The 26,734-nt window shown below is 42.3% G+C and overlaps 1 protein-coding gene across 1 annotated transcript in view; it reads left to right on the forward strand.

Moving 5' to 3' along the window:
• LOC140066215 (phospholipid-transporting ATPase IK-like) overlaps window positions 1–17,055 on the forward strand; it is a 1,118,040-nt gene extending 1,100,985 nt beyond the window's left edge. Inside the window, exon 29 of the mRNA XM_072113746.1 lies at window positions 13,671–17,055. Within this exon, the coding sequence (XP_071969847.1) occupies window positions 13,671–13,787 (117 nt within the window). The 3' untranslated portion in view covers window positions 13,788–17,055. The remainder of the gene's footprint in view (window positions 1–13,670) is intronic.
• Window positions 17,056–26,734: the final 9,679 nt, after the last annotated feature.

Genomic DNA, 26,734 nt, shown 5'->3' on the forward strand with positions numbered 1-26,734 from the left:
GTAATTGTCATGAGGGGGCGGGGTTGGGGAGTGGCTAGGGGCGGTGACTGCCACCTAACGCAGGGCAGTCACTGCCGGCCATGAGGGGGCGGGGTTGGGGAGTGGCTAGGGGCGGTGACTGCCGCCTAACGCACGGCAGTCACTGCCGGCCATGAGGGGGCGGGGTTGGGGAGTGGCTAGGGGCGGTGACTGCCGCCTAACGCATGGCAGTCACTGCCGGCCTATGGAGTGAGCGGGGCGGTCCGGGGAAGAGGCAGCGCCTCGGACCGCCCCCTCATGAATACATCGGACAGCTTTGCGAGCTGTCCGATGATTACATTGTACTCCGCCGCAGTGTTTGATACCGTTACCGGAGGTAACACTGTGGCATTTGTTCAAGCACTAGGAGCTGCTTACTTTAGTAAGCAGCTCCTGGTGCCGAAAACTGAGGTGACAGGTGCTCTTTAAATACCTTCTACTACTGTGACAGAGTACAGCCAGCTGAGTGCAACAACGCACAGAGAATCAGCTCCGGTGTGTAAGACCGGAAGCACATCAACCCGATAGTGGGCTGTAGCATTCCAAGGAATGAAGGAGGAGCCTTTATGCGTTTCACTGACGCAAAGATGACAGACATAACACATCGTAAGGGTAAGTAGAGATAAAGAGTGATCATATTAATAAAATTACGGCCCCAGGGGAATACTTAAATGGTATTCTCCATGAGGTATTTTACTGATAAGACAGAAAACAAAGTATTATTCTTTTTCTCCTTCTTACTGTGGATGGGATGACGATATCCAGCAATATGATTGCTATAAGATATAAGAATATCTGATTGGAGTTGACACACCTCCGCAATAAAGTTAAAGATGTCCTGAATGTAAGAATAGCTAAATCTTACCAGTTAGCGAGATAAAAACAATATGCACACAGCGACAGGGGCAATGGTACGTAGACAAAAAGAAAAATCCTATATCCACATTATCAAATCTGAAGCAGGTCATGAGGTAGACCAGACAGACAAGATAGCTGAGGCATTCCACACATTTTATAAGAGCCTTTACAACTTACCAGACCCGATCCAAGCTGATCCAATTCACTCCCAAGCATAGTTAGATAAACTGAACAAATTTTTAGACGAATGTAAGCTCCCCCCAATAAAGTCCAAGCAAGGCCAAAAATTATTAGAACCTTTTACAGACAAAGAACTGGAAAAAGTTCTAAACTCTATAGCTTCGGCTTCAGGCTCATTGGGAGCTGTGGCCTCCTCCATCGATATTCCTCCCTGCAGTTGAAACACACCCACTTGGGTCTATCGGCTGGTACTTCTGGAAGTGTTGTCAGTCTCACTTTGTCAGTGGTCTGTGAAACTACTGATCCTGGTCTCTGTTCCCCCTGTCACAGTCTTATCAGTCCCAATGTACGTCAGTCTGTCTATAGTCCGCCCTAACTGCTTATGTCTCCACTTTATCTCATCTAGACATATGGGATATGTGTTCACTATGTCTAGCCCAGCATTCTGTGCTACCTATAAAGTACTGGCCAGACTCTAAGTCTCATACAGAAGTCAGGTACACTTAAATGAAGTGTTGGTCTGTTCGTGGAGTACACAGGGAAAACTGCATTCTTGCATCACAAGCAAAATCCTTGAGCTAAAACATTGGATGCAGCGTTGCCCCCCTCCTCCCACACACACACCTTTTTCCAAGGTCAACCGGCCTGTCTCCTCCAAGCATTCCAAGCAGCTCAATATGGAGAAATTCTTATTTCTCTACACTTACAGGGTCATTAACCCCTTATCACCGACACTAGTTTTCAGCTCAATGACCAGACTCGATTTTTCAAATCTGACATGTCTCACGATAATTGGCTATAACTTCGGAACGCTTTAACATATCCTGGTGATTTTGAGAATGTTTTCTCGTGACACACTGTACTTCATGTTAGTTATAAAATTTAAGTGATAAGTTTTGCGTTTCATTCTGAAAAAAAGTGAAAATTTGGCAAAAGTTTGTAAAAATTCTTCATTTTCCAAGTTTGAAATGTTCTGGTTTCCAGACAAGATGTAAAACTACCCAAAAAGTTTGATAATTAACATTTACAGAATATCTGCTTTATGTTGGGATGATATTTTATGCTTCCGGTCATTTTTCTAGGATGTTATGAGGCACAGAACTTTAGGTGCGATTTTTCTTATTTTCATGAAAATTGCCAAAACTCACATTTTGAGGGACAACTCAGCTTTCAAGTGACTTTGAGAGGCCTAAATAGTAGTAAAACCCCATAAGTTACCCCACTATAGAAAGTTCACCCCTCAACATATGTAAAACAACTTCTATTAAGTCTATTAACCCTTTAAGTGTTTCACATGGGTTAAAAAATATGGACCTGAATGGCTTCATTTTTGGGAAAATACATTCATTTAGGCCAAAACTGACATTTTCAGAATAAATGAAATGATGAAACGCACACCGGGGGGGGGGTCCGATCCACGGGGGACACACTTGCACGCCGCGGTCATGCTTGACCGCAGTGTGTAAGGGGTTAAACACCCGGGATCTGAGTTTTTCTGATCCCGGGTGTTAGTGCCGGGTCTGGGCTGTGATATCACAGCCCGACACCGGCACCAGCGAGACCCGGTGTCCCGCAATCTTCTTCTGACGCACCGCCGTAGAAAGGCATACGCGTCAGAAGAAGTACCCTTAATGACCGCCGTAAAAAGCCAATACGGCGGTCATTAAGGGATTAACATCATTTGCCTGTCAGTTCTGAGCATAACAAAATGCAGATTTATGCCCCCCTCGCTCTCCCTCATTTACCCTTTAAACTCCAAAAAGCTGGTATCAGAGACATTGCAACACTTTTCATAATTATTTTTCTACAATCGTCTGGATCAAATAAGTTTTAACTGGACCATAATAAACCAGAACAATTTCCCACTCCAAGAATTATGTTAGCAGAAATCTGGAATTAGTGAAGTATCACCTCTTGCCAGCTCTTGTTCCAGACATCTGTCAAGAATCTCCAAGGGTGCTCAGCTGCTAAACTACAACAAAAAATACAGGACAACAACTATTATCCTCAACCCGCCTTTATGGCTGCCAACAGAGTATAGTCATAGGCAATTAACAGTTCTAAGATGGCCACCACTGAAGAGAAAACCCCTCTCAAGAGCGTACTCAGAGATTATCATGCTCGATAATGAGCCTAAACCATATTTCTTGCAGCAATGGGAACTAGAAATAGGAGAACAGTTGATAGAGAAGGACTGCAAATCCATATTAGGCCTTTCTAGCGGTCTCTCAATTGGTATAAGAATGAAAGAAAATGCATATAAGATTACCTCAACATGGTATAAGACACCTGAATGGCTTCATAAAAGATACCCGACAGTACCCAATACCTGTTGGAGATGTTAAATGGAGGTTGGTAGCATGAGCCACATCTGGTGAGATTGCCCCAAATTTAAAACATATTGGGAGAAAGTAATACACACAACTAATAGGATTTACTCCACTAAAATTCCCTGGTCACTATGCTCAGTTCTTCTAGGGAGAACGCACCGTGATTATGTCTGGTGCAAATATGACCTATGTCCTACCTTCTGACAGCTTCCAAACTAATAGTTCCAACCATCTGGAAAAAAAGAGGACCCACCTGCTATCTCCCAATGAAAGGCTAAAGTTTATGAAATCTGGGAGAGACACAATAGAGACAAATTTTTTAAAACATGGGCCCCCTGGCAAACATATATATCCGGTTCTCCTAGATCTCCTGCTATAGCAGTCTAACATATAACAGAGAAAGTCAGGAATGATAACCCAACTTCCCTTTACCCCCTCCCCCTTTTTCCCATCACCCTGTTTTCCCTCACCCCAAATGTAAACCATTTTTCTTATGTTTTGTTTAAGTATGTTCAACCCACCCATCATAAGGATGCTGACGAACTCTTTTCTGCCTATGTCATTTAATTGAACCGTGGGTACTGCAGATTGGCAGCACAGGGACAAACAATGTATAAAACAATGTGTAAAGTGAAGAGGCGGCTCTTTATGGGAACTTTGTGTAAAGTCTGGTTCTTTATGTAAAAATGTACATTGCTTTGCTAAAATAAGTAATGTAAATTTCTTGTGCAATGTGTTTAATAAAAACATTAATTAAAACAAAACAGCTCCAGGACAGAGCAATTGGAGCCACTGGTTACTAGGGTACTTATAGGTGAATCAATAAGTACATTTTGAGTGTTTTGTTTTGTCTTATTACGTTGCTGGATGTTGGGTGGCTAAAAATGATATGTGGGGGGGGGGGGGGGATTCTGGCATAGTTTTCTGCCATACAAGCAGTGAAATAAAAACAAATTCGCAAGAATTAGCAATTAAAATAGGGAGTACGACACCTTTATGCCATGTGCGCCTGGAGGGGGGAGAAGAGAAGTACGGCAGACAGTGGAGGGGGCATAAGCCTCTTGATTTGTCTGGTGCAACAAGGGGGGGGCGTGGCCGCAATCATACATCGGCACAGGACTGCCTGCATATGATAAATCTTCCTCATAGGTTAACCCTATACTACTTGTGATAATGTGACCAGGGGAAGGGGAGGCCTGCTGGTAATTCACCACCATAAATTAACCTAATTGAACCAGATTGTTGACAGAACCAGCATGTGGCCATGCTTCAAAACCTATACAGACAAACCGACTCCAGGCATCACCCCCCCTCGCCTTTCAAGTCTCAAACAAAGAGCCATTAAAACTCTCAAATCACCAGGTTGAATAGAGACAGTTATGAAGTTATGGTCCGTCTCACCAGAACACCAAATACATTTTTGGATTGGGTAATCTCAGGAATTCATAACAATTCATGGTTCGTAGCTCTAGGATACTCAGTTCCAGAGATATCAATATCTCTGGATAGGACCATAGCAACTAGGTTAGGTTTGGTATCAATGCGATCCTGGGATTCACCCGGAACCATGACCCCAGGACCTTCCCATGGGGTAGCTGTGGCTTCTCCAGGGCTCTGGATGTAATACCAGGTAGGAGTGACCATTGACCCCTCCTTAGGGTGGACAGAGGTGTGTCCACACCTGATATAATCAGGCACCACTGAAGGGGTCTTTGTCTTTTCACCTGGGGGAAACTTTAACATCAACCAAGCGCCGGGAGGATTTAAAAGTGTGGACTATCCATCCCCATTAGGCTACACACAAGGTAACTAACTCACCGAACTGCTTAGACTTGTAGTGCTACCCATGTAATTTGTGCTCTGATTACTGTATATATCTATTGTGTGTACTTTATTGTCTAGTGTGCCTTTAAGGCAATTAAATATAAAATCTAATCTGTGTTGCTCTTTTATCTCGATCACAAATCTTACGTCCGGGTTTCTCGCTTATATACATGCTACCAGGTTGGTTCCTCACCCTATATAATCCCGTTACGGACCGGGCTTATATTAAAGGAGAACTGGTGGCAGCATAAGGCTGATAATATTCTGTCTCACTGCGGCTAGTGAGAGGGATCTTTTAGCCATTCAGGGATTTGATTTAGGGTTGTGCCGGATGGAAGTTGTGTGGACAACTTTAAATCACTTCCTGCGCCTCTCAGAACCCGTGTGTTCTGGGAGTGTCTGTAAAAGGATAACTGAGTGACCTTCAGGGGTCCGGAATATCGCGGTTTCCTTCACACTACTCTTATAATAAATAATACTACTAAACCTTATAAAACTGTTACCAGGAACCTCATAGTTCCAAAAATACAGCCAAAAACCAACTTGTTTATCATAAAGTGCCGACTGTAACGTCCGCGCCAAAACGTCACACTATCCGCATTTGGCAGAATAGGTGGCGTTGATTTGTGTGTGAACTGTGGCTGGAGCAGCCACACCCTGCTCCTTGCATTTCCGCACTGCCCAGCAACGGTTACTAGCCTGCTTGACAGTACCTCCAATGTGCTGCTGGAGGCGTGTCTGGGAACTGCATATATACTGGCCTATACCGGCCTATTCACATCAGACCTTGCTGGACAAACTGCTATCTTGCTGTGTTCACTAGCTTCTCTTGCATTCTCTAGTTCTCTATTGACTCTCTATTTGGATTGTGATTTGGTTATTGTTATTCCCCGCTGCTGCCGACTCGGATTGTATATCTCGCCTATTGTGTTTGTTTGTCTGTATTGTTACTTGTTCACACCTTACCCAGGGAGGGAACATCGCCAAGTTATTGGCCTCTGTTTAGGGGGGACCCTCGGTAGGGACAGATTGGGAGTCTCAGTGCCAGGGCTCACTGTCATTGTTTGTGTCCAGCCATTACATTTTGACCAGCCCTAATTATATCCTTACTGGGCCAGTATTATGGAGGCTATTAGCAAAAGGATACATGGCTTAAGCCTTGCGGGTTCAGTTGCAGGAACAGTGCCCCCCTGCTACCTCAGGTTTGTTGAAGTGTGAACCTGAAGTCAAGCTGCCTGATCTCTTTAGTGGTGATAGGAAACTTTATTTTTCCTTCAGGGAGAGTTGTAACTTGTATTTTCGTCTTAGGCCCCAGTCTTTTGATAATGATGCCCAGAGGGCGTGGAAGCCCTCAGGAATGGGCATTTTCTTTAGCCCCTGATGCTTCAGAAATGTCCTCAGTAGACCTTTTCTTTTCAGCCTTGGGGTCTTTATATGAGGAATCAGACAAAACCAGTTTTGCTGAAGGTCAGTTAACTGCTTTGCGCCAGGGAAAACATTGAAGATTATTGCTCTGAGTTCAGGAGATTGTCAATTCCAAGAAGTTGGAATGATAGAGCCTTAACATACCAGTTTAGATTGGGCTTACCTAATACTATTAAAAATCTGTTAATGGGACATCCTGAGCCTAAGACCTTAGAACAGGCCATGTCTTTGGCGGTCAGAGTAGACAGATGTCATAGAGAACGTAAACGTGAACGTGAGTCTGCTTTTCCTGTTTCTCCCTCTCTGCCTTCCTCCGCTCTCCTGCTTTATCTAAAGAAACCTTGCAAAAAACTGTCAAACCCATGACTATTGAACCAGATGAGCCAATGGAACTGGGATTCATGGATGCCAAAGCAAGGAGGGAACATCGTTTGAAGAACACTTTGTGTCTCTACTGTGGAAAGTCCGGTCATTTTCTACAAATGGAGGGCTGGTGTTAGATGCGTTAATGTGGGGATCCACAGGTATGCATCAACGTGGCCAATAGGAGGGGGAGACAGAAAGCGCAAAGGATTCAAGTGTATTGTTTGATAAGGAAAAAATATACAATAGAATGTCTCTCACCTGGTTCAGTGAAAGATAGAGCGTAAAATAAATGGAGGGACTGCTGCCGACGGGACTCAGGTCCGGGCAAACCAGAGTTGACGGACTTGGCTGTGTGCTGAAGAACCAAGAGGAGTCGCCCCATTCTGGAGGCGCTGTCACACTCAGAGAATACAACATACAGGTAGGACGGCACGCCGCGTTGGTTGTGGTGCACGAGGACAGGCGAGGAATCCGCCAGATAACGTAGAAAGAGGTATCCCAGCACTCACGGCAGATTGAGAGGATGGAGAGTTGACACGATTGTCAGGAAACATTGGAAACTCTTGGGAACTTCATTTCCAGATATAGAAGAATTTAAAAACCCTCCATTGATCTGTAATAAGAAAGCGCCCAATTTGCGTATGAAATTAGTTAAAGCAGACATTGGTAGCACATCAAGGGTGCCACGGCAAACCTTTCTGGCTTCCAGAAAGAATGGGACATTTCCAACATAATGAGAGGTGACACATTTTATCATCCCCGGTCAGGTCATCCATTTAAAGTAAAAGGTTTCTTCACATGTAATTCCACCAATGTGGTTTACCTAATCAGATGCCCCTGTGGTTATTTTTACATTGGAGAGACGATGCAGCGTATCTCTGAACGCATCGATAAGCATAAGTCCACAATCCGATGCAAAGATATATTTCAACCTATTCCTTCACACTTTCAGAAATGTGAGCATACCATTGCACAACTTAAATTTATGGTTATTGAAAAGATTGAGCAGCCGAGACGAGGAGGTAGTGTGAAACAACTCCTGTTACGCAGAGAAGCGTTTTGGATTTATACGTTGAACACTTTGGAACCCCAGGGGTTAAACCGCGATTTCAATGTTACGAGGTTATGACTCTGTTTAGACTTATAGACGAGCTGTTTCCTTTTATTATTATTTCTCTTTATTACTTTGTTTTCCCACCCATAGAAACGTTTGGCGAAATGAACGATGTGTTGAGGTACCGCCTCCTGACGTTGTCACACCTCGATCTGGATTTACCGAGGATGTGACGTCAACAACAAGGGACCTATTCACATTATATAAATAAAGTCTGTAGCATGTACATTTAGCAGTTGATAAAGGCTTTGTAAGCCAAAACGCGTTCTGTCTATGACTTATGCTAATAAAGTGATTGCATAGAAATCTGCCGTGAGTGCTGGGATACCTCTTTCTACACTCAGAGAATAGACTGGGATGGTGTATCCATAAAACCAGTTTTAATAAAAAGTAAAAGGTAAAACACTACGCGTTTCGGCCCCGGGCTGGAGCCTTCGTCAGGTGGAAAATTACATACAATTCTGTGGGTGTATTGCACATTTTTATACATAAAAAACTCTACGACATTTATGACGTGGATCGGATATGAAGTTTCAAGAGTATTAATAAAGATACATTGTGAGCAAAAAAAGAAAGAAAAAAAAAGGAAGAGCAGTGTAATATATGTATATATGTATATAAATACTCAGGGTATTGACAACCTAAAACTCAATGATTTATGAGTCTTTACAGGAGGATAGAGAACACGGGGATTTTTCTTTTCAGCGGAGACCTTGTGCAGAGGAATTTGTTGATAGTTACTAGGCAACATATTGACACATTGGGGCAGATTTATCAAGCTGTCTGAAAGTCAGAAAATTTCTAGTTGCCCATGGCAACCAATCACAGCTCCCTTTTAAAATATTCATGAGCACTGGTAAAATCAAAGATGAGCTGTGATTGGTTGCCATGGGCAACTAGAAATATTCTGACTTTCAGACAGCTTGATAAATCTGCCCCATTGTGTCAGTGTGTGGAGTGAGTTGCTAGGTGACCCAGAGGGGTCACGTGTAGTATGAGTTCAGCGGAGAGAGATTGTGAAAGGGATGCCATTATGAGATATGAAGCAATCCAGGAGGAGACTACAGGTGAGTGTCAAAGAAGTAGCTGTCTGTTTTGTTAACCCATTATGTGTAGGTGTGGGAAGGAACACATACACACACACACATATACATATACTCATACACACACACATATACATATACTCATACACACACACACATATACATATACACATACACACACACATATACATATACTGAAATAAAAGAGAATCTTTTTGGATTTACAAGCTGAAATGCCTTCAACCTGATGGTCTCAATGAAATCATAGAACATGTATAAAAACAAAAGAAAAATTACAATTACTCCTCTTACTATTGAATTAACTACATATATTCTGTTTTTCAATCAGAATGCATTCATCTACCACCTCTGCTAGTGACAACCAATTTTGTATGTGTATGTGTGTGTGTATACATGTGTATATATTTATATGTATATGTGTGTGTGTATGTGTTCCTTCCCACACCTACACATAATGGGTTAACAAAACAGACAGCTACTTCTTTGACACTCACCCGCAGTCTCCTCCCTGGATTGCTTCATATCTCATAATGCATCCCTTTCACAATCTCTCTCCGCTGAACTGGTACTACACGTGACCCCTCTGGGTCACCTAGCAACTCACTCCACACACTGACACAATGTGTCAATATGTTGCCTAGTAACTATCAACAATTTCCTCTGCACAAGGTCTCCGCTGAAAAGAAAAATCCCCGTGTTCTCTATCCTCCCGTAAAGACTCATAAATCATTGAGTTTTAGGTTGTCAATACCCTGAGTATTTATATAGCAAGAATAATACATATATTACACTGCTCTTCCCTTTTTCTTTCTTTTTTTGCTCACAATGTATCTTTATTAATACTCTTGACACGTCATATCCGAGTTTTTTATGTATAAAAATGTGCAATACACCCACAGAATTGTATGTAATTTTCCACCTGACGAAGGCTCCAGCCCGGGGCCGAAACGCGTAGTGTTTTACCTTTTACTTTTTATTAAAACTGGTTTTATGGATACACCATCCCAGTCTATTCTCTGAGTGTGACAGCGCCTCCAGAACGGGGCGACTCCTCGTGGTTCTTCGGTCATTTTCTACGGAATCGTTCTACCACACCCAGGACATCGACAGAAAATCTGCTGTGTCTGAGTGGTAATCACGGAGGCCACCCAGACACCCAGGTACCCTATGGGTCTGATCATAAGATTCTTTTGACAGTCACCTTGAATGCTAAAGATAAGTCCGTGTCTGCACAGGCCCTGTTACTAATTTTGTTGATTTTACATTTGTTTCAGCCTTAGATCTGAAGTTGGTTAAAATGGATCCGCCATAGCAGATTATAGGAGCGGATTCTGCCTCTTTAAGGAGGGGAAAAGTTTATTTCAAGACTCCTCATATTTCTGTGTAGGTTGACTCAGTTCACACTGAGCATATGGAGTTTTTTGTTTTGAATAATTTGTCCTCTGATGTCATTTTGGGTGTTCCTAGCACTGCATAACCCTGTTTTAGATTGGAGTTCTGGGAAGTTTGTTGAATGGGCGCTAAAGTGTTCCTCTCATTGTACTTAACTTCTTGTTTCTACCACTAAATTTATGGACAAAGAGTCTGCAGTGTCATTAACCCCACACAGGCCTCTCAACTGTGAGACTGATATTTCTCCAGGAACTAAGTGCCCCAAGGAAGGGGATTTAAGCTTATCTCATCCAGTGCATGAGCCCATGCGAGATAATGCTCATAACCTATGAGAATTCCGCTGAAAAAATCTTGTGCTCTGATAATATTCTTGCTACCATTGATAACGGCCTTGCTAAGTTTATTGCTAACTGTCAGGACCTGGCACCCAGAGACACCCCTTCTATATGTACCCCTAATTCTTCGCCGCAGAGTCCTAAAGGGGATTCATGTGTTGCTGATACCAAGTGTCTTGTGGCTCGCTCTTATTGGTGGCCCTCATGGTCACAGGAAATTTGTGATTTTGTGGCCGAATACAAGGTATGTGCCAGCTCTAAGACTCTTTCCCTCAAGATGGACCATTGCCCTCCTCCCAATGGTGAGGGTCCTGTGGCCCCTCATAAAAGGTGTGGGGGGGGGTACTGTAACGTCCGTGCCAAAACGTCGCACTATCTGCAATTGGCCGAATAGGTGGTGTTGATTTGTGTGTGAACTGTGGCTTGGATTTATTAAGCCACACCCTGCTCCTTGCATTTCAGCACTGCCCAGCAAGAATTACTAGCCTGATTGACAGTTCCTCCAGTGTGCTGCTGGAGGCGTGTCTGGGAACTGCATATATACCTGCCTGCTCACATCAGACCTTGCTGGTCAAACTGCTTTCTTGCTGTGTTCACTAGCTTCTCTTGCATTTTCTAGTTCTGGTTTCTGATCTATTGCCTGTGTCTCGACTTCTCTATTTGGATTGTGATTTGGTTACTGTTATTCCCCGCTGCTACCAGCTCGGATTGTATACCTCGCCTATTGTGTTTGTTTGTCTGTACTTGTTCACACCTTACCCAGGGAGGGAATGTCACCCAGTTATTGGCCTCTGTTTAGGGGGGACACAATAAGTGGGTAGGGACAGATTGGGGGTCTCAGTGCCAGGGCTCAATGTCCTTGTTTGTGTCCTGCCATTACACCAACACAGCAACTTTTAGAGCTATAGCTTCCTGCTCTTCCACTGCTCTCATTCATGTTGGCGACACCAATACTGTTGAAAGAAGGAAGGGAAATTAAGATCATCATCATTAACATCATTGTAACCTCCTTCCAAAGTCCCCTTGAACAGGAAGAATTTCGGGGAGGGGCTTCACTTATAATCCTGCCCTGTCCACACCTCCTTGCTCCCCCTGCTGTTCCAGACAGTACAGTAGAAGAATGTTTTAAAGGTGCTTTCCCACAAACACAAGTCCACAGGAAAAGGCTTAACTTGCTGATTAGTGGGGGTCTCAGTGATTAGCTACGCATTCTCCCACTATGAAGGATTTGCAAGAATCCTAACTTAAAGTATACCAAATGTTTAAATAATACAAAAAAATCAAAGAAAGTTCTGTGAGAAAACACATTATCGTGCAAACAATTTTATATTTTTTGTTTACCGTATATTGGAAAGTTAACATTTTTCCTATAGAACTGTTGGCTTATCCTTAAGATAGGCTATTGTTATCTCTACTCTACATTAAAGAAAACCTACCATTTCAAATGGTAGGTGTAAGCTTTAAACACCGAGCACCAGCTCAGGGTGAGCTGGTGCCGGTGCTTAGTTTCGTTAGTGTTAAAACCGCGGTATCGCGGTTTTAACACTTTTTAAACTTTATAGCAGAAGCTGCTTCGGCTCTGCGCGCGACCGTGCGCGCGCAACGCCTGCGGCATTTCCTATGTAGGCGCACGCATGCAGCGCCGAAGCAGTTTCTGCTATAAAGTTTAAAAAGTGTTAAAACCGCGATACCGCGGTTTTAACACTAACGAAACTAAGCTCCGGCACCAGCTCACCCCATATATGAACAATTGCCATGATTTATGTTGTAAAATATGAATACATGTAACAATACAAACATATAAATTTATTACATACAGTTAATGAACACACCTAATATAAACCCTACGTATAATGCAGGCTGCACTGGAACTTAAATGGGACATAACTATATTTTCTAAAAGCAAAAACATGTCTAATTAGAATTAGGCTACATTCACACGACCGTATGATTTCTCCAGTCCCGTATTTACGGGCCGTATGAGCCCGTGTATACGTGACGTTTTTCATCCGTATGCAGCACGTATGTGACCCGTATTTTATACGTCCCCATAGACTTCTAGGGCCTACAGAACTTAAATACGGGAGAAAATAGGACATACTCTATATTTTTATTCGGCCAGTATACGGTACTCTACAGTGTAAAAACCGGCAATATAAATGGTTAGACGTATTGTCCATTGAAATGAATGTGGCCGTATGTAACCCGTAAAAAAACGGTACGGATATGGACGTTTTCATATGTCCGTGTGAATATAGCCTTAAACAAAAATCTGCTTTTGAGCTAGACATTTTAATGCATATTTTTTGAAAGGAGACAACCTGGATGATGACCCCCAAAACAAACTAGGCAATTGCAAGATATTAGTTAGGGATTTAATACAGGCCACGTTCCATATTTTAAATGAAATAATAATTTTGACCCTAAAAACAACCCAGGCAAATGTGAAATGTTATAAGGAACCTGTCACCAGATTTTACCCCATCAAAAGAAGCTATGACGTGATTGATCATCTGCACTTTATGGACCGCTTCCAAATGTATTTTCTTTTACTTTTTTTAATTTGGGGCAGGTCATACCATTGCTGAAGTTTGGATGAAATTCTGATTTGGCAAATTCGATTTGCTCTTCTCTAAAGATGATGTACAGTGAGGACATGAAGTAAAGCTTTAAATAATATTTTGCAGTACTTAAATTATTATTATTGTTAATAATATGCTGTTTAACAACATATTAGGTTTCATTGCTGACTACTGTATTTTAGGCACCAGCAAATGAGAAGAATGTGGAACTACGTTCAGTTTTACATAGAGGAAGTTATAGAAGAAGGTCCAGCTACGCATTCTCCCACTATGAAGGATTTGCAAGAAACCTAACTTAAAGTATACCAAATGTTTAAATAATACAAAGAAATCAAAGAAAGTTCTGTGAGAAAACACATTATTGTGCAAACAATTTTATATTTTTTGTTTACCGTATATTGGAAAGTTAACATTTCCCTGAATCGATATTTATTACATGCGCCCACCTACTAATAAATATTAAATGTAAATATTACATGAACATTCACACATTTGCATTGCATTTTGAAACACATATGCAAAAAGCATCCCAAATCATTATTAAAGAGAATCTACCATTAAAATCATGCATGGATAAACCAAGGAAACTTAATTAAAGAACCAGGCACCGTGACTGGGCTAATCTTCTTGTATTTGTTATCCATGGCTTCCATCAGTCTAAAAGGATTCACAGGCGATTCACAGGCTATTACAATGAGCAGCACATGTGTCACCCAGTCTCCTGCTCCTCCCTCTGCCTGTGTAATCTAGAAGCAGCAGGAAGTGCAGGGGAGGGGAGACCTACTCTACCTGTTGTAACAGCCTGTGAACCTACAGCACTGACTGGCTCTGGTAACACCCCTCAAAGCCCTTCAGGTTTACGAGCATAATTATAAAAGTTGATTTTATAACGAAGGAGGCCATGGATAAAAAATATAAAAAGATTACCTAAGTCACATCGCCAGGATCTATGAGTAAGTGCACCACTGCGATGTACAATTTTAATGCAGGACCGCTCTCAAGGCGCTGCCTCTTTCCCAAACTGCCCTGCTCGCTCCAAAGGGCAGCGGTGAGTGCCGTTTATCATGCAGTACTGTACATCGCAGCGGTGTTAGCGTTTTAAGATAAGGTACATCGGAGGTTTAAGATAACGCTAACAGTATAACACTGATGCGTTTGTTTTAGCACTAGTTTAGTAAGTACTACTTTAGTAAGCAGCTCCTAGTACACTTTTTCAGGGTGACAGGTCCTCTTTAATTATGCTAATAATTCTGATGGATTGAGTTGTTTTTAGTTGGGTTTGTATTTGGTTAGTTTGTGTTTAGTTGCATTTTAAAACATGTTCAAGCAATAAGCTTGAATTGCATTTGTATTTCAAGACCATCAGTAGTTTTCCTCCTCAAAAGCATGTTTTTAAATAAAATGTCTGTGTTTGGCAAGTAACACAATGGGGGTCATTTACTAAGGGCCCGATTCGCGTTTTCCCGACGTGTTACCCGAATATTTCCGATTTGCGCCGCTTGTACATGAATTGCCCCGGGTTTTTGGCGCACGCGATCGGATTGTGGCGCATCGGGGCCGGCATGCGCGCAACAGAAATCGGGGGGGCGTGGCCGAACGAAAACCCGACGTATTCGGAAAAACCGCCGCATTTAAAAACCGAAAATGTGTCGCTTGGGGAGCGCTTACCTTCACCTTCTATGGGATGGTGCATTCCGGGGCGTTAAGATTATTTTCGGCGCTGCAGCGCCACCTGGTGGACGGCGGAGGAACTACCATCTTAAATCCCAGCCGGACCCGAATCCTGTGCAGAGAACGCGCCGCTGGATCGCGAATGGGCCGGGTAAGTAAATGTGCCCCAATGTGTTGTGACATGTTGTGAATATCGTTCACGCTCGGCCTTTACATTGTGTATTAAAATGCAATGGAAAGGCTGTTTTGAGTTGAATTGTATTATATTAACATGACATTTACTTGCTTTTTCATAAACAAAGTGCAATTTTCCTCAAATCTCTGCAAATCTCCTCAAAACAGCTTTTGAATTGCGTTTTAAAACTCAATGTAAACACCACAATTGAATGCACACTTATGGGACTTTTTATCAAATGCAATCTATGCCCCTCCTAGCTCTCCCTAACGTTAATCCCACCTTTATACTGTTGTCCCCCTCATATTGTGACCCTCCCATCTCTCCTTCATATTGGGGACCTCCTTATTATCCCTAATATTGACTGTGCAGCCATCATATTGTGATCCCCTTATCTCACCCACATATCGTCGTCCACTCATCGCCTCCTCTAATTTCCCCCTTAGTTAGACCCCCTCTCCTCGCAGTGTAATTTCCATTCCCCAGAAGTATTTCTTTCTGCTGCCTTGCTGCTATTACCTCCTGGCAGGCAGGATGTCATGCAGTCGCACACACACATAGCAGTGGAAGAAAGAAGAGGAGAGCTGTGGGGAATGGGAAGAGGCTCACCGTATCATCACCTTTTTCTGATGGTTCATTCACAAGTTTATTATTCAGATACAGTTTTTACAGCCAAAAGCAGGTGTGGATCATAATGGATGAGAGCATATGAGTGCTGCTATTCCTCCTTTTTTTAAAGTCAACACAACTCCTGGTTTGGACATCAAAAACTGCATTGTAAAAACTAAACATTTGAAAGCACCCTTATAGAACTAGAGGTGGGATGGATGCCGGGGGTAGCATCTACAGGTATCAGGCTTTGCCCAAGGTTGTTTCTATGAGCCATGCTCCAGAAATAGAGGAGTAACTTCCAAGCTACCTAAATGCATAGCTCCACACCCCGTCCACACCCCGTTTCTGGGAATTATGGATAATGCATTGTACTAGAAAAATTATTGTAGAATAATGAAACTGAATAAAGCAGCTTCCAAAGATAAGAAAAAGCCAAGTACAATGCATCACCTGCCTCTAGGTCTCACCCAGCCATCCTAGCAGCCTGTCAAAACAGGATTAATGTTCCAAACTGATTGAAATTAATTATTAATTAATTAATTATAGGCTTAAGCCAAGATAGTCATCACAAACACAAAATGTTCATGAACAAAAGCTTTCTGTTAAATTTTTGTTCATACATGCATGTATATATCTATAATGATGTGACATTATCACAGGACATTAATAAATTAACATATCCCCACCTCATCTGATGTTAAAATAGTACAGCCCCTATAGTTTCTGACATGAGGTTACAAATCCACATTAGCATATTGACTTAGGGAAAGTTTTAATCAAAGTTCAAATTGTCAATCAAACTAGTTAAAACATTGTCTTGTATGTCTTAGACTCACAGCGTGTGGAGGTGTTGTTCCAATCAACATGTGTTTAAAGCTGTGGTGGGCGGCTTTGCTTTGTAAGCAAGAAGGGTAGCTGAAGTAGGTCATTTTCAAGTGTAGCTGCCGTCTATATTTCATATTTTCATGAACAAGATGCCAAGATGTCAAGATTTGGAAAACAAATACAAAATGATGAGAGCTCACAAAATAGCTGAAGCAGGATATATCTAGCATAAAATAGAACTAGGTTATGGACAAACATCCCTAACAATATTGTATGGGTGATTTTTTGCTGTCATTCCTTCAATAAAGTAAGTTCTGATTCACCTCATTGCCTCATCTTTTCTGTGTCTGATGTACTACACTAATAAATCTAGGGCCCTCTCAAAGTTAGATGTTGTTGGTGTAGCGATGTGTCACATAATTGGGGTGTTATTATATTTAAGGTTTTACACTCTTTTGGAAAGACAGGGCAAATAGGATCCCCACCTATTTGCCCTGTCTTTCCAAAAGAGTGTAGGGTGGTGTATGTATTTATGTCAGAAGAGACTTAAAATCAATTGTGCATGAGACAGTGGTCTCAGAAGAATGTGAGGAGGCTGAAACTTTGTGGGTTGAAATTCAAAGCCAAGAGAGCTTGAATTATTTTTTGTGTAATTTATAATAATAATCTTTATTTATATAGCGCCATCATATTCCGTAGCAGTTTACAAATCAATGGGGACAAGTACAAATGTAATAAAACATGACAGAGCACAAACATTCGTATGGAACAAGAGGAGTGAGGTCCCTGCTCGCAAGAGCTTACAGTTTATGAGGAGGAGTGGGGAGACACAAGAGGTAAAAGAATGAGAATAATGAAATAATGAAATGAGAATAATGAAAATAATGGTCAAGCCATTCTTCTTAAGGGAATAGAACAAAATATAATAAATGGGATTGCTGTAGCTTGAACCAATCATCAGCCGTCATCTTATATACAAGGTCCATGGTGAATGGGACCGCAGAGAAGTCTGGTGCCTGCTGGATAACAGATAGGAGGAGGACACAGGACGGGTTAGTAGAAGAGTTAAAACTTCATGCAGTTAATGAGTGTTATAAGCTTGCCTAAAGAAATGGGTTGCAAGAGCACGTTTGAAACTTTGGAGGTTAGGTGTTATTCTGATAGTCCGGGGCAGAGCATTCCATAGAATGGGTGCAGCTTTAGAGAAGTCTTGGAGACACGAGCGGGAGGTCCGCACTAGGGTAGAGGTTAATCTAAGATCACTGGCGGATCTAAGAGCACGAGTTGGGCGATAGACTGAGATAAGAGAGGTAGGGGGGTGTAGCATTATACAGAGCTTTGTGGATGAGGGTTATTATTTTAAACTGTATTCGAAAGGAGACTGGCAGCCAGTGCAGCGACTGGCATGAACTGGAGGCCTCCATGTAGCGTTTAGTCTGAAAAACGAGCCTGGCTGCTGCATTAAGAATCGATTGGAGAGGAGAGAGTTTGGCGAGTGGAAGACCGGTTAGTAGAGAGTTACAGTAGTCTAGACGAGAGTGAATCAGAGCAACAGTTAGCATTTTACAGGTTTCAAATGTGAGAAACGGTCGGATTCTAGAGAAGTTTCTGAGATGCATCCGGCAAGAGCGAGCAAGAGATTGAATGTGTGGCTCAAAGGAGAGGTCAGAGTCCAACACAACCCCAAGACAGCGGGCCTGCTGCTTTGGGGTTATGGTGACCCCACAGACTGATATGGAGAGGTTAGGAAAGGCTCTGTTAGTGGATGGTGGAAAGACAAGAAGTTCGGTCTTAGAAAGATTAAGTTTCAGGAAGAGAGAAGACATGATGTTAGAGACAACAGAGAGACAGTCACTAGCATTCTGGATTAAGGCAGGGGTGATGTTACATGCAGAAGTATACAGCTGGGTGTCATCAGCATAAAGATGATATTAAAAACCAAATCTGCTGATGGTTTGTCCAATGGGGGCAGTATAGAGGGAGAAGAGGACCTAGGACTGAGCCCTGAGGAACCCCCGACAGTGGGGAACAGAAGAAGAGAGAGATCCAGAAAAGGAGACACTGAAAGTGCGGTTAGAGAGATAGGAGGGAGATAGGAGTGCAGTGTCCTTTAGGCCAATGGAGTGAAGCATCCTGAGGAGAAGCTGGTGGTCCACAGTATCGAACGCTGCCGAGAGATCCAGAAGAATGAGGAGAGAATAATCCCCTTTGGATTTTGCAGTGAGGAGATCATTGGAGACTTTAGTAAGAGCAGTTTCAGTAATAATAAATAATAATAATTCTTTATTTATATAGCGCACACAGATTACGCAGCGCTGCACAAAGCATGTCAAATTGGTCCCTGTCCCCATGGGGCTCACAATCTAAACAGCCTAACAGTATGTTTTGGAGTGTGGGAGGAAACCCACGCAAACACGGAGAGAACATACAAACTCTTTGCAGATGTTGACCTGAGTGGGATTCGAACCCAGGACCCCAGTGCTGCAAGACAGAAGTGCTACTCACTCAGCCACCGTGCCGCCCGTTTCAGTAGAATGCATAGAGTGGAAACCAGATTGCAGGGGATCAAGGAGCGAATTAGCTGAGAGAAAACGGGAAAGTCGAGAATAGACCAGGCATTCCAGGAGTTTGGAGATAAAAGGGAGATTAGAGACTGGCCTGTAGTTAGCAGCACTGGATGGGTCCAGTGAAGGTTTCTTTAGTAAAGGGGTAACAACAGCATGCTTGAAAGATGAGGGAAAGACACAAGAGAGATAGAGAGTGCAGATTTTAGTGAGGTGAGAAGTGACTGGGGAGAGAGACTGTACAAGATGTGAGGGGATGGGGTCAATGATGCAGGTAGTGGGGAGAGCAGAGGAGAGGAGCCTGGACACTTCTTCCTCTGTGACTGGCTCAAAGGAAGAGAGTGAACAGGGTAAGGTACTGGAGGGAAGGGGATTTATGGAGTTAGTGGACTGAGAAATTATTTCCTGGCGAATGCAGTCGATTTTCTCTTTAAAGTAGGTGGCCAAGTCTTCAGCCCCCAGGTGACAGGTGGCTGCACCTTCGGTGTGTGAGGGAATCTAATCAATTTTTGAATCTGTTCTTCTATCATGTATCTATACAAAGATCTTTGGCTCTATTGATAGAAAAGATCCCTATGAATAGCACCATCCCCCCAAGGACACTGATCATCTTTCAGAGGCTAATGGAATGTGGGTATGGTCAGTAGGCTCCTTTATCTCAAGAACCTATAAAAACTGTCTGCAACCTAAATAAATTGGAATCCTCTCAAACAACATGTGAAGGTCTGAGTGATTCACCGAGCAGCTCGTACTATACAATGATTTGGACCACCATCACATCGAGATAAAGGGATATTTCCCTGACAAAACATGGCGCTCGAACAGCGACCTGGGTTTGCATGACGCCTACCGGAGAATTTAGGGATAATCCTTTCAGGACAGACAGACCATGCAGCTGCACAAAAAGGTAAGAAGTTTTTTTCTTACAAATTGCTCTGTCGCTCCTAGTTTGGATTTCCCACATCCGGTGAGTTGCATGCCTATATTGCCCAGTCCAAAGAATCTTGTTAGTTTATTTGAAAACTCCATGTGATGTGTGGTAGTGTATATGGGTATTGTGTGAGTTTGAACATGTGTGTTTGATAGCGCTATTGTGATACTGTACTGTACTGGTTTTAAGAACGTTACATCCAGGAATCGCCCCTACCTAAAGAGTCTCTTAGACAAGCAGCTTTTTGGAACGTAATTCGCTTGAGACAAAGTAGACTGAGTTTGGACAGTCGGACTTTATAAATTTATTTTGTGTGGTAGGTTCCAGAGCTGCTTCATGGAAGGGGAATGCAGTCATCTCTTGACGGGCAAACGGTTTAAAAAAAAAAAAAAAAAAAAAATTTTAGAATTAGAAGTGGTTAAAACTGCCCTAAGGAAGAGTGGGGGACTGCGAGTGTGTGCCGGCACTAGAGATATAATATAGGAAAATGATGGAAAAAATTGCTAGGTAGGATGAGAGGCAATTCAGAGGGAAAACCAGACGTACGGATCTTGAATGATAAAAAAAAAAAAAAAAAAAGCTGTACATGGATGTCAGAGAATGTTGGAAAAAGGACAAGTATATCAAAAAGATGGTTGTTTGTATGTTGGTAAATGGAAAGGTTCTTAAAAGAACAAAGGCTGGTTGCATAATGATAATGATATGATGGAAATTGCAAGTGGATAGAAGAAAGTTACAGAGGAAGTGACCAGAGGAGGTTATAAAGAAACAGCCATAGGAAATTGTGTGTTGTATGAGTGTTATGACGATGACGGACAAAAACGTTGGACAGACAAAAGACAACATTCAGAAAAATTTCGGTCTCCACCCTAAAATGGTGGATGAATTGATGTATGGAAACAAAGAAACAGACTGGCGGAGACATGTGCATGCAATGTGGCACCTAGACCCAACCCCCACACTGGAATATATCCAGTCAAGACTAGATTTGAAAAAGTGCGGGCTCCAACAGGACAAAGTAGTAGCGTTCAGATGTTTCTCCTGTAGGGGGCAGATGTTTCTCACTTTGATATATTTTAGTAGACCAGTGGTATGGGTAATGATGCATTGCCTAAAGATCTTTGGATTTGCATCTTACAGTCCGCTCAGCTGTATTTAGCTGTATTGTTGTAACTTTAGAAGACAACTAAGATATAGTACCCAGGGAATAAATGTAGGAGACTGTGCCTGCTTATCTAAGAGTCACCTCTCAGAACTACAAGGTCCAAAAACCCGGGTAGTAACATATTTGTTACGGATTTTGGTCTTCTGTGGGGAGAGCTCCTGGACGGTTGTGCAGTCCCAATTGGATTCCCTGAGCTGACCCTTGCCAGATACTGTAGATGTTCTATGTATGAGTTTATTCCATTATACAGTCCTGCAGATAATGGCAAAGAGATAAATATGTGTTTTGTCTATATCATGTATAGTGCTAATGGCATTTCATCAGTTACCAGATGTGAGGAAAGCACAGCACACAATTATGGACATTGTTCATTGCAGGCTTGGACCTGAGAAATCCTGTGATTTATGTTTAAAAACATCAGACATGTAGTGTAAAACTTTATAATACACCTAAAGTTTGAAGGGTGTGGTCAAAAGTTTTTGCAATTTGTGTAGGATGATGGAGTGATCTTAGATGTTACAATGGTGTGTTGGATTCTTTCTTTGTTCTCTTGGTATGCTGGGACACGTAGTACTACAGACACCACAGGGAGAAGGAGGGGGCTGCCTCCCCCCTTGTCTCAGTGAACACAGGAGGGGGGGGGAGGGGGAGCACATGTTGGAATGTTAAGAGAAGAAAGGAACAATGAGAATGTGTGTTCATTACTGATAACCCTCATGGCAGATTTTGGGATTGATTCAGTGCAACATCTGTAATTTTATTGTTTTAACCAGGAGTAAAACCTCCCTATGATCCCTACACTATTAGTCCTATTCAGCAGCTATGACTGAGATTATTATTAAGGAGCTTTTTAAGCAGAAGTTATAACACCCCTAGAAGCCTCCTACGTCACTGTCTCTAGTGATGCTTCTGCTCAGTAACGCTGTCTCCCAGTATGTGCCCCCAGTATGACTGTATAGGTTATAATAAGATCTAAGGTATTTGTATGCTGTGTGTCTCCTATTATACAGCATTGATACATCGGCATTGGTCCCAAAACTGTGTTTTTCTGGAGTATATTGTTCACTTTCTATTGTTCTCATTTAAGTTTAAGCCAAGCAACTCAGAGGAGAGGACACAGGCCGGAAGCTGCTGATCGTGTGTCACATGACAACCTGGACCCTTCTTGGTTTTGTATCCTACTGCTGCCTGTGTATAAAAAGCTTCTGTAGTAGTTTTGGACTATCCTGTTACTATTTCACCTCTTCATAACTAGAAACCTTGGTTACAATGTGCCCTCTTTATTACATTGAATCCAGCTCCACTATTTTCGCTAGATTCAAAGGGGGGAGACATGAGGTAGACGGGTTGTATTTAAAATTTTCTATTAACTTAATGATTAATGAACCAGTTACCTTTTAATATATCATTAATCTGCATTTTGAGTTTTTTGTAGATGGCTTTAGAAACCAGGAATGGGGTTAATTCTACATCAGATGTGCAGCGGTCACACAACATGAGGTAACAGCAGCAGAACCACTCCTAACCTACCTGTCTGTACAGGAGGCGGAGGTGAAGGCGCTGATGGAGGAGTGTAAAGTGGCAGAGGGTAAGAATGTGAGTCTTTTGGGATTCCTTATGATTTCTAACTTCATATAGTAAGTTTATCAACAACTATGAGACTTTGAAATAGCTGATAGAGGCCTTAGTGTTACAATGAAGGTCCATGCTAGAACCTATAAGCTATAACACATGAAGTGACCATACTGGTTACTAGGAAAGCCTAGGGGAAAGGAGCCTGGATCAGTACAGTCCGTGACCCTCGCTGGCCCAGTAGGGTTATCTATACTCCTGTCTTTATAGAAACCGGCCTCACAGGTGAGGAAGCAAGACCGGAGTAACTGGGACCCAATGGATGGAGGGTGGACTACGGCAAAGAGGTGACAAGCAATGTCTGCCAAGGGCCCTTTACCCTATGATGGTTCAGTGCACCCACAGGGTGAGGACCAGGCTAAGACTCTATATGCTCCGTGGTGGATAAGTATTGAGTATCACTTAGATTCACTTTTGCTACTGTCCATTTACACAAGTATGTTTATATGTACCTAGTACAATGTAGGGAGAGTAGTGAAGACCCTCATATATACACTCCAAAGCCGCTTTACCCCTTCCAGAGGTTGCAGATTGACTATATACAGCTACCAAAGGTAAGTAGCTATGAATATGTACTTGTGTGTGTGGACCTCTTTTCTGGGTGGCCTGAAGCCTATCCTGTGACAAAAGCCACAGCAAAAAACACAGCACAGAAGTTAATGAGGGAGCTAGTCTGTAGATTTGGGATTCCAGAGACCATAGAGAGTGATAGAGGTTCCCACTTTACAGGGGAGGTGATGAGGGAGGTAATGGGAGCACTTTGGATTGAACAGGCCTTCCGTACCCCCTATCATCCACAGAGTAGTGGGAAGGTGGAGAGGTTAAATGGGACTCTTAAGTTAAAAATTCAGAAAGCCATGGAAGAGACAGGGAAGAACTGGGTTGATTGTCTTCCTTTGGCCTTATTTTCTATAAGGTACACTCCCAACAGGAAAACAGGCCTCTCACCTTTTGAGATTCTCTTTGGATCTGCCCCTAGAATGGGCTTATATTTTCCACAAGTTTTACAGATGTACCATGGAGAATTGACAGGATACGTCCAAGCCCTGCAAAAACATCTAGCTATGGTGCATAAACAAGTTTTTGCTTCTATTCCAGACCATGATGCAGTAGGAGGATCACATAATCTACAACCTGGAGATTGGGTGGTCTTGAAGCGACATGTGAGAAAAAGCCTTGAGCCACGTTTTGAAGGACCATTTCAAGTCCTTCTGACCACATCTACTTCCATGAAGTTACAAGGGAAGCCTAATTGGATTCACGCCAGCCATTGCAAAAGAGTATTGAATCCAGCTGCTCATGAAGATGAATCTGTATCTCCAAATGTTAATATTACTTAAGATACTATTGATATTACCCCTTGGAAGAACTTTCAACGAGATGTTGAGCGGGGATTGGGATAACTTGCTCATTAAGCATCACCAAGTCCTTTTAAAAGATATGGGAGATGATGTATTACCCAAAGATTGTTGGATTTGTACCCACAGTCCTGTCAGCTCTAGCAGTATGCCTTATCTAGCTATCCCAGTGACTTTAGAGGAAATATTTTCTATCTGTAACAATACAGTAATAGCTGTGCTGGAGAGTGAACATAAGGAGATGACTGTACCATTACCTGTAGCTGCGTGGGTGGAAGAGCCGTGGATGATATTTAATAGGAGCGGTCCACCATTAGAGCAGTCATTCCTTGGGCTTTAAATAATGTTAATCTTGCCTGTTATCCCAATTTTACATCTTGCAGTTGTATCCAAATTAGATCTAAAGGAATGTTTTTCTCTAACTCCAACTATACAGAGTATGATGGTAACAAATCTGACATCACTCAATGTGTAGGAGTCGATGCCACTATTAATTCTACACTCCCCTGTGTTAGCATGTCCTTGCAAAACCTTGTTGCAGGTTTCCTTTCAAATGACACCTTTTTCCAACAGGAAGTGAGTGAAATCCTGAAGGTGAACATGCTAGTCAGATGGGTAGCAGAGCTTTTTAATGGCACTGTCGTTGGAGTACCGAAAAACATATATGTTGTATGTGGCCATCAGGCTTATAAATGGCTTCCTAGCAATTTTACAGGAGTTTGTACACTGGCTCGCCTTACTCCTGCCACTTTTATTGTCCCCAATACCAATGTAAATGTAAATCTTATTCCCAAGCATACATTACACAAGAGAAAAAGCAGATAATCTTCCTAGACCAGACGGACGCCCACATGTGGTGGAGATGGGAACAGCTAACACAATCTTCAGCACACTTTTTATTTATCCTATGATAATGCAGATGTGGGATAAATTGGTAGAAGCCACAGATTATCTAGATCAACAAATTTTTCAGATTTTGGGGGCTGTGAATAAGACAAATGTCATCCAGAGACAGTTAATTGTGGTAACCAACCAACATACATTAGTTTTAGATTACATCACTGCGCCCCAGGGTGGCATGTGTCAAGTCATAGGGCCAACATGTTGTCATTACATCGATCCTCAAGGCAACATGCAAATTAAGACGAATTTAGCAAAAATTGCTGATTTTAGAGATAGATGGCTCAAGGAGCATGATAGTAATAAGGACAGCTGGTGGTCTGACACATTCGCATCCTTAAACCCCGCCAATTGGTTTAAGGGTATTTTTGGGTGGCTCATGGGAGTTTTGCAAGCAATGTTTCAAATCATTTTGTTATGTGTATTTGTTTATATCTGCATAAGAGCAGTAATCTGGCTTGTTGTAAAACTGTGGCGAAGGAAACCAAGGATTGTGCGATATCAACCTAGGTATACACCTAATTCTACAGAGGGAGTGGTTATACCTATGTACAATTTGGCCAAGAGAGTGTAGAGAACCTACCATTAATATTAGGACCGAATTAATTGTGTTGTGATATAATGTTCAGGATGCTCAGGAGGGAAGCAGGTGAAGGGGTTAGATAAGTCCTGGATGTGTGACTAGCACATGTCAATGTACCACCTGAGCAGTACCTGAAATTATTCACAAAAAGGGAGGAATTGTGAGGGAATCTAATCAATTTTTGAATCTGTTCTTCTATCATGTATCTATACAAAGATCTTTGGCTCTATTGATAGAAAAGATCCCTATGAATAGCACCATCCCCCCAAGGACACTGATCATCTTTCAGAGGCTAATGGAATGTGGGTATGGTCAGTAGGCTCCTTTGTCTCAAGAACCTATAAAAACTGTCTGCAACCTAAATAAATTGGAATCCTCTCAAACAACATGTGAAGGTCTGAGTGATTCACCGAGCAGCTCGTACTATACAATGATTTGGACCACCATCACATCGAGATAAAGGGATATTTCCCTGACAGGTGTTAGTAAGGAGTGAAGAGCCTTTTGGGGTTGTTAGAAAGGGAAGTTATTAGATTAGTAAAATAGACCTGTTTAGCAAGATGGAGAGCGGAGTTATAGGATTTGAGCACAAATTTAAAGTGAAGAAAGTCAGAGGAAGTGCCCGATTTTCTCCACAGACGTTCAGCACTCCTGGAGCACTTACGAAGGAAACGGGTTTGTACCGTGTGCCAAGCTTGCCTACATTTCTGTTGAAAGGCTCGAACTGATGGGGGTGCCATCTTATCTGGGGCACTTTTGAGAGCATCATTATAATGATTAGTAGCCAGGTTAGGACAGGAGAGAGAGGAGATGGGGGACAGCGATGGCTG

This window comes from Engystomops pustulosus, chromosome 1 (genome assembly GCF_040894005.1).
Source record: "Engystomops pustulosus chromosome 1, aEngPut4.maternal, whole genome shotgun sequence".
NCBI classification, from domain to species: domain Eukaryota; kingdom Metazoa; phylum Chordata; class Amphibia; order Anura; family Leptodactylidae; genus Engystomops; species Engystomops pustulosus.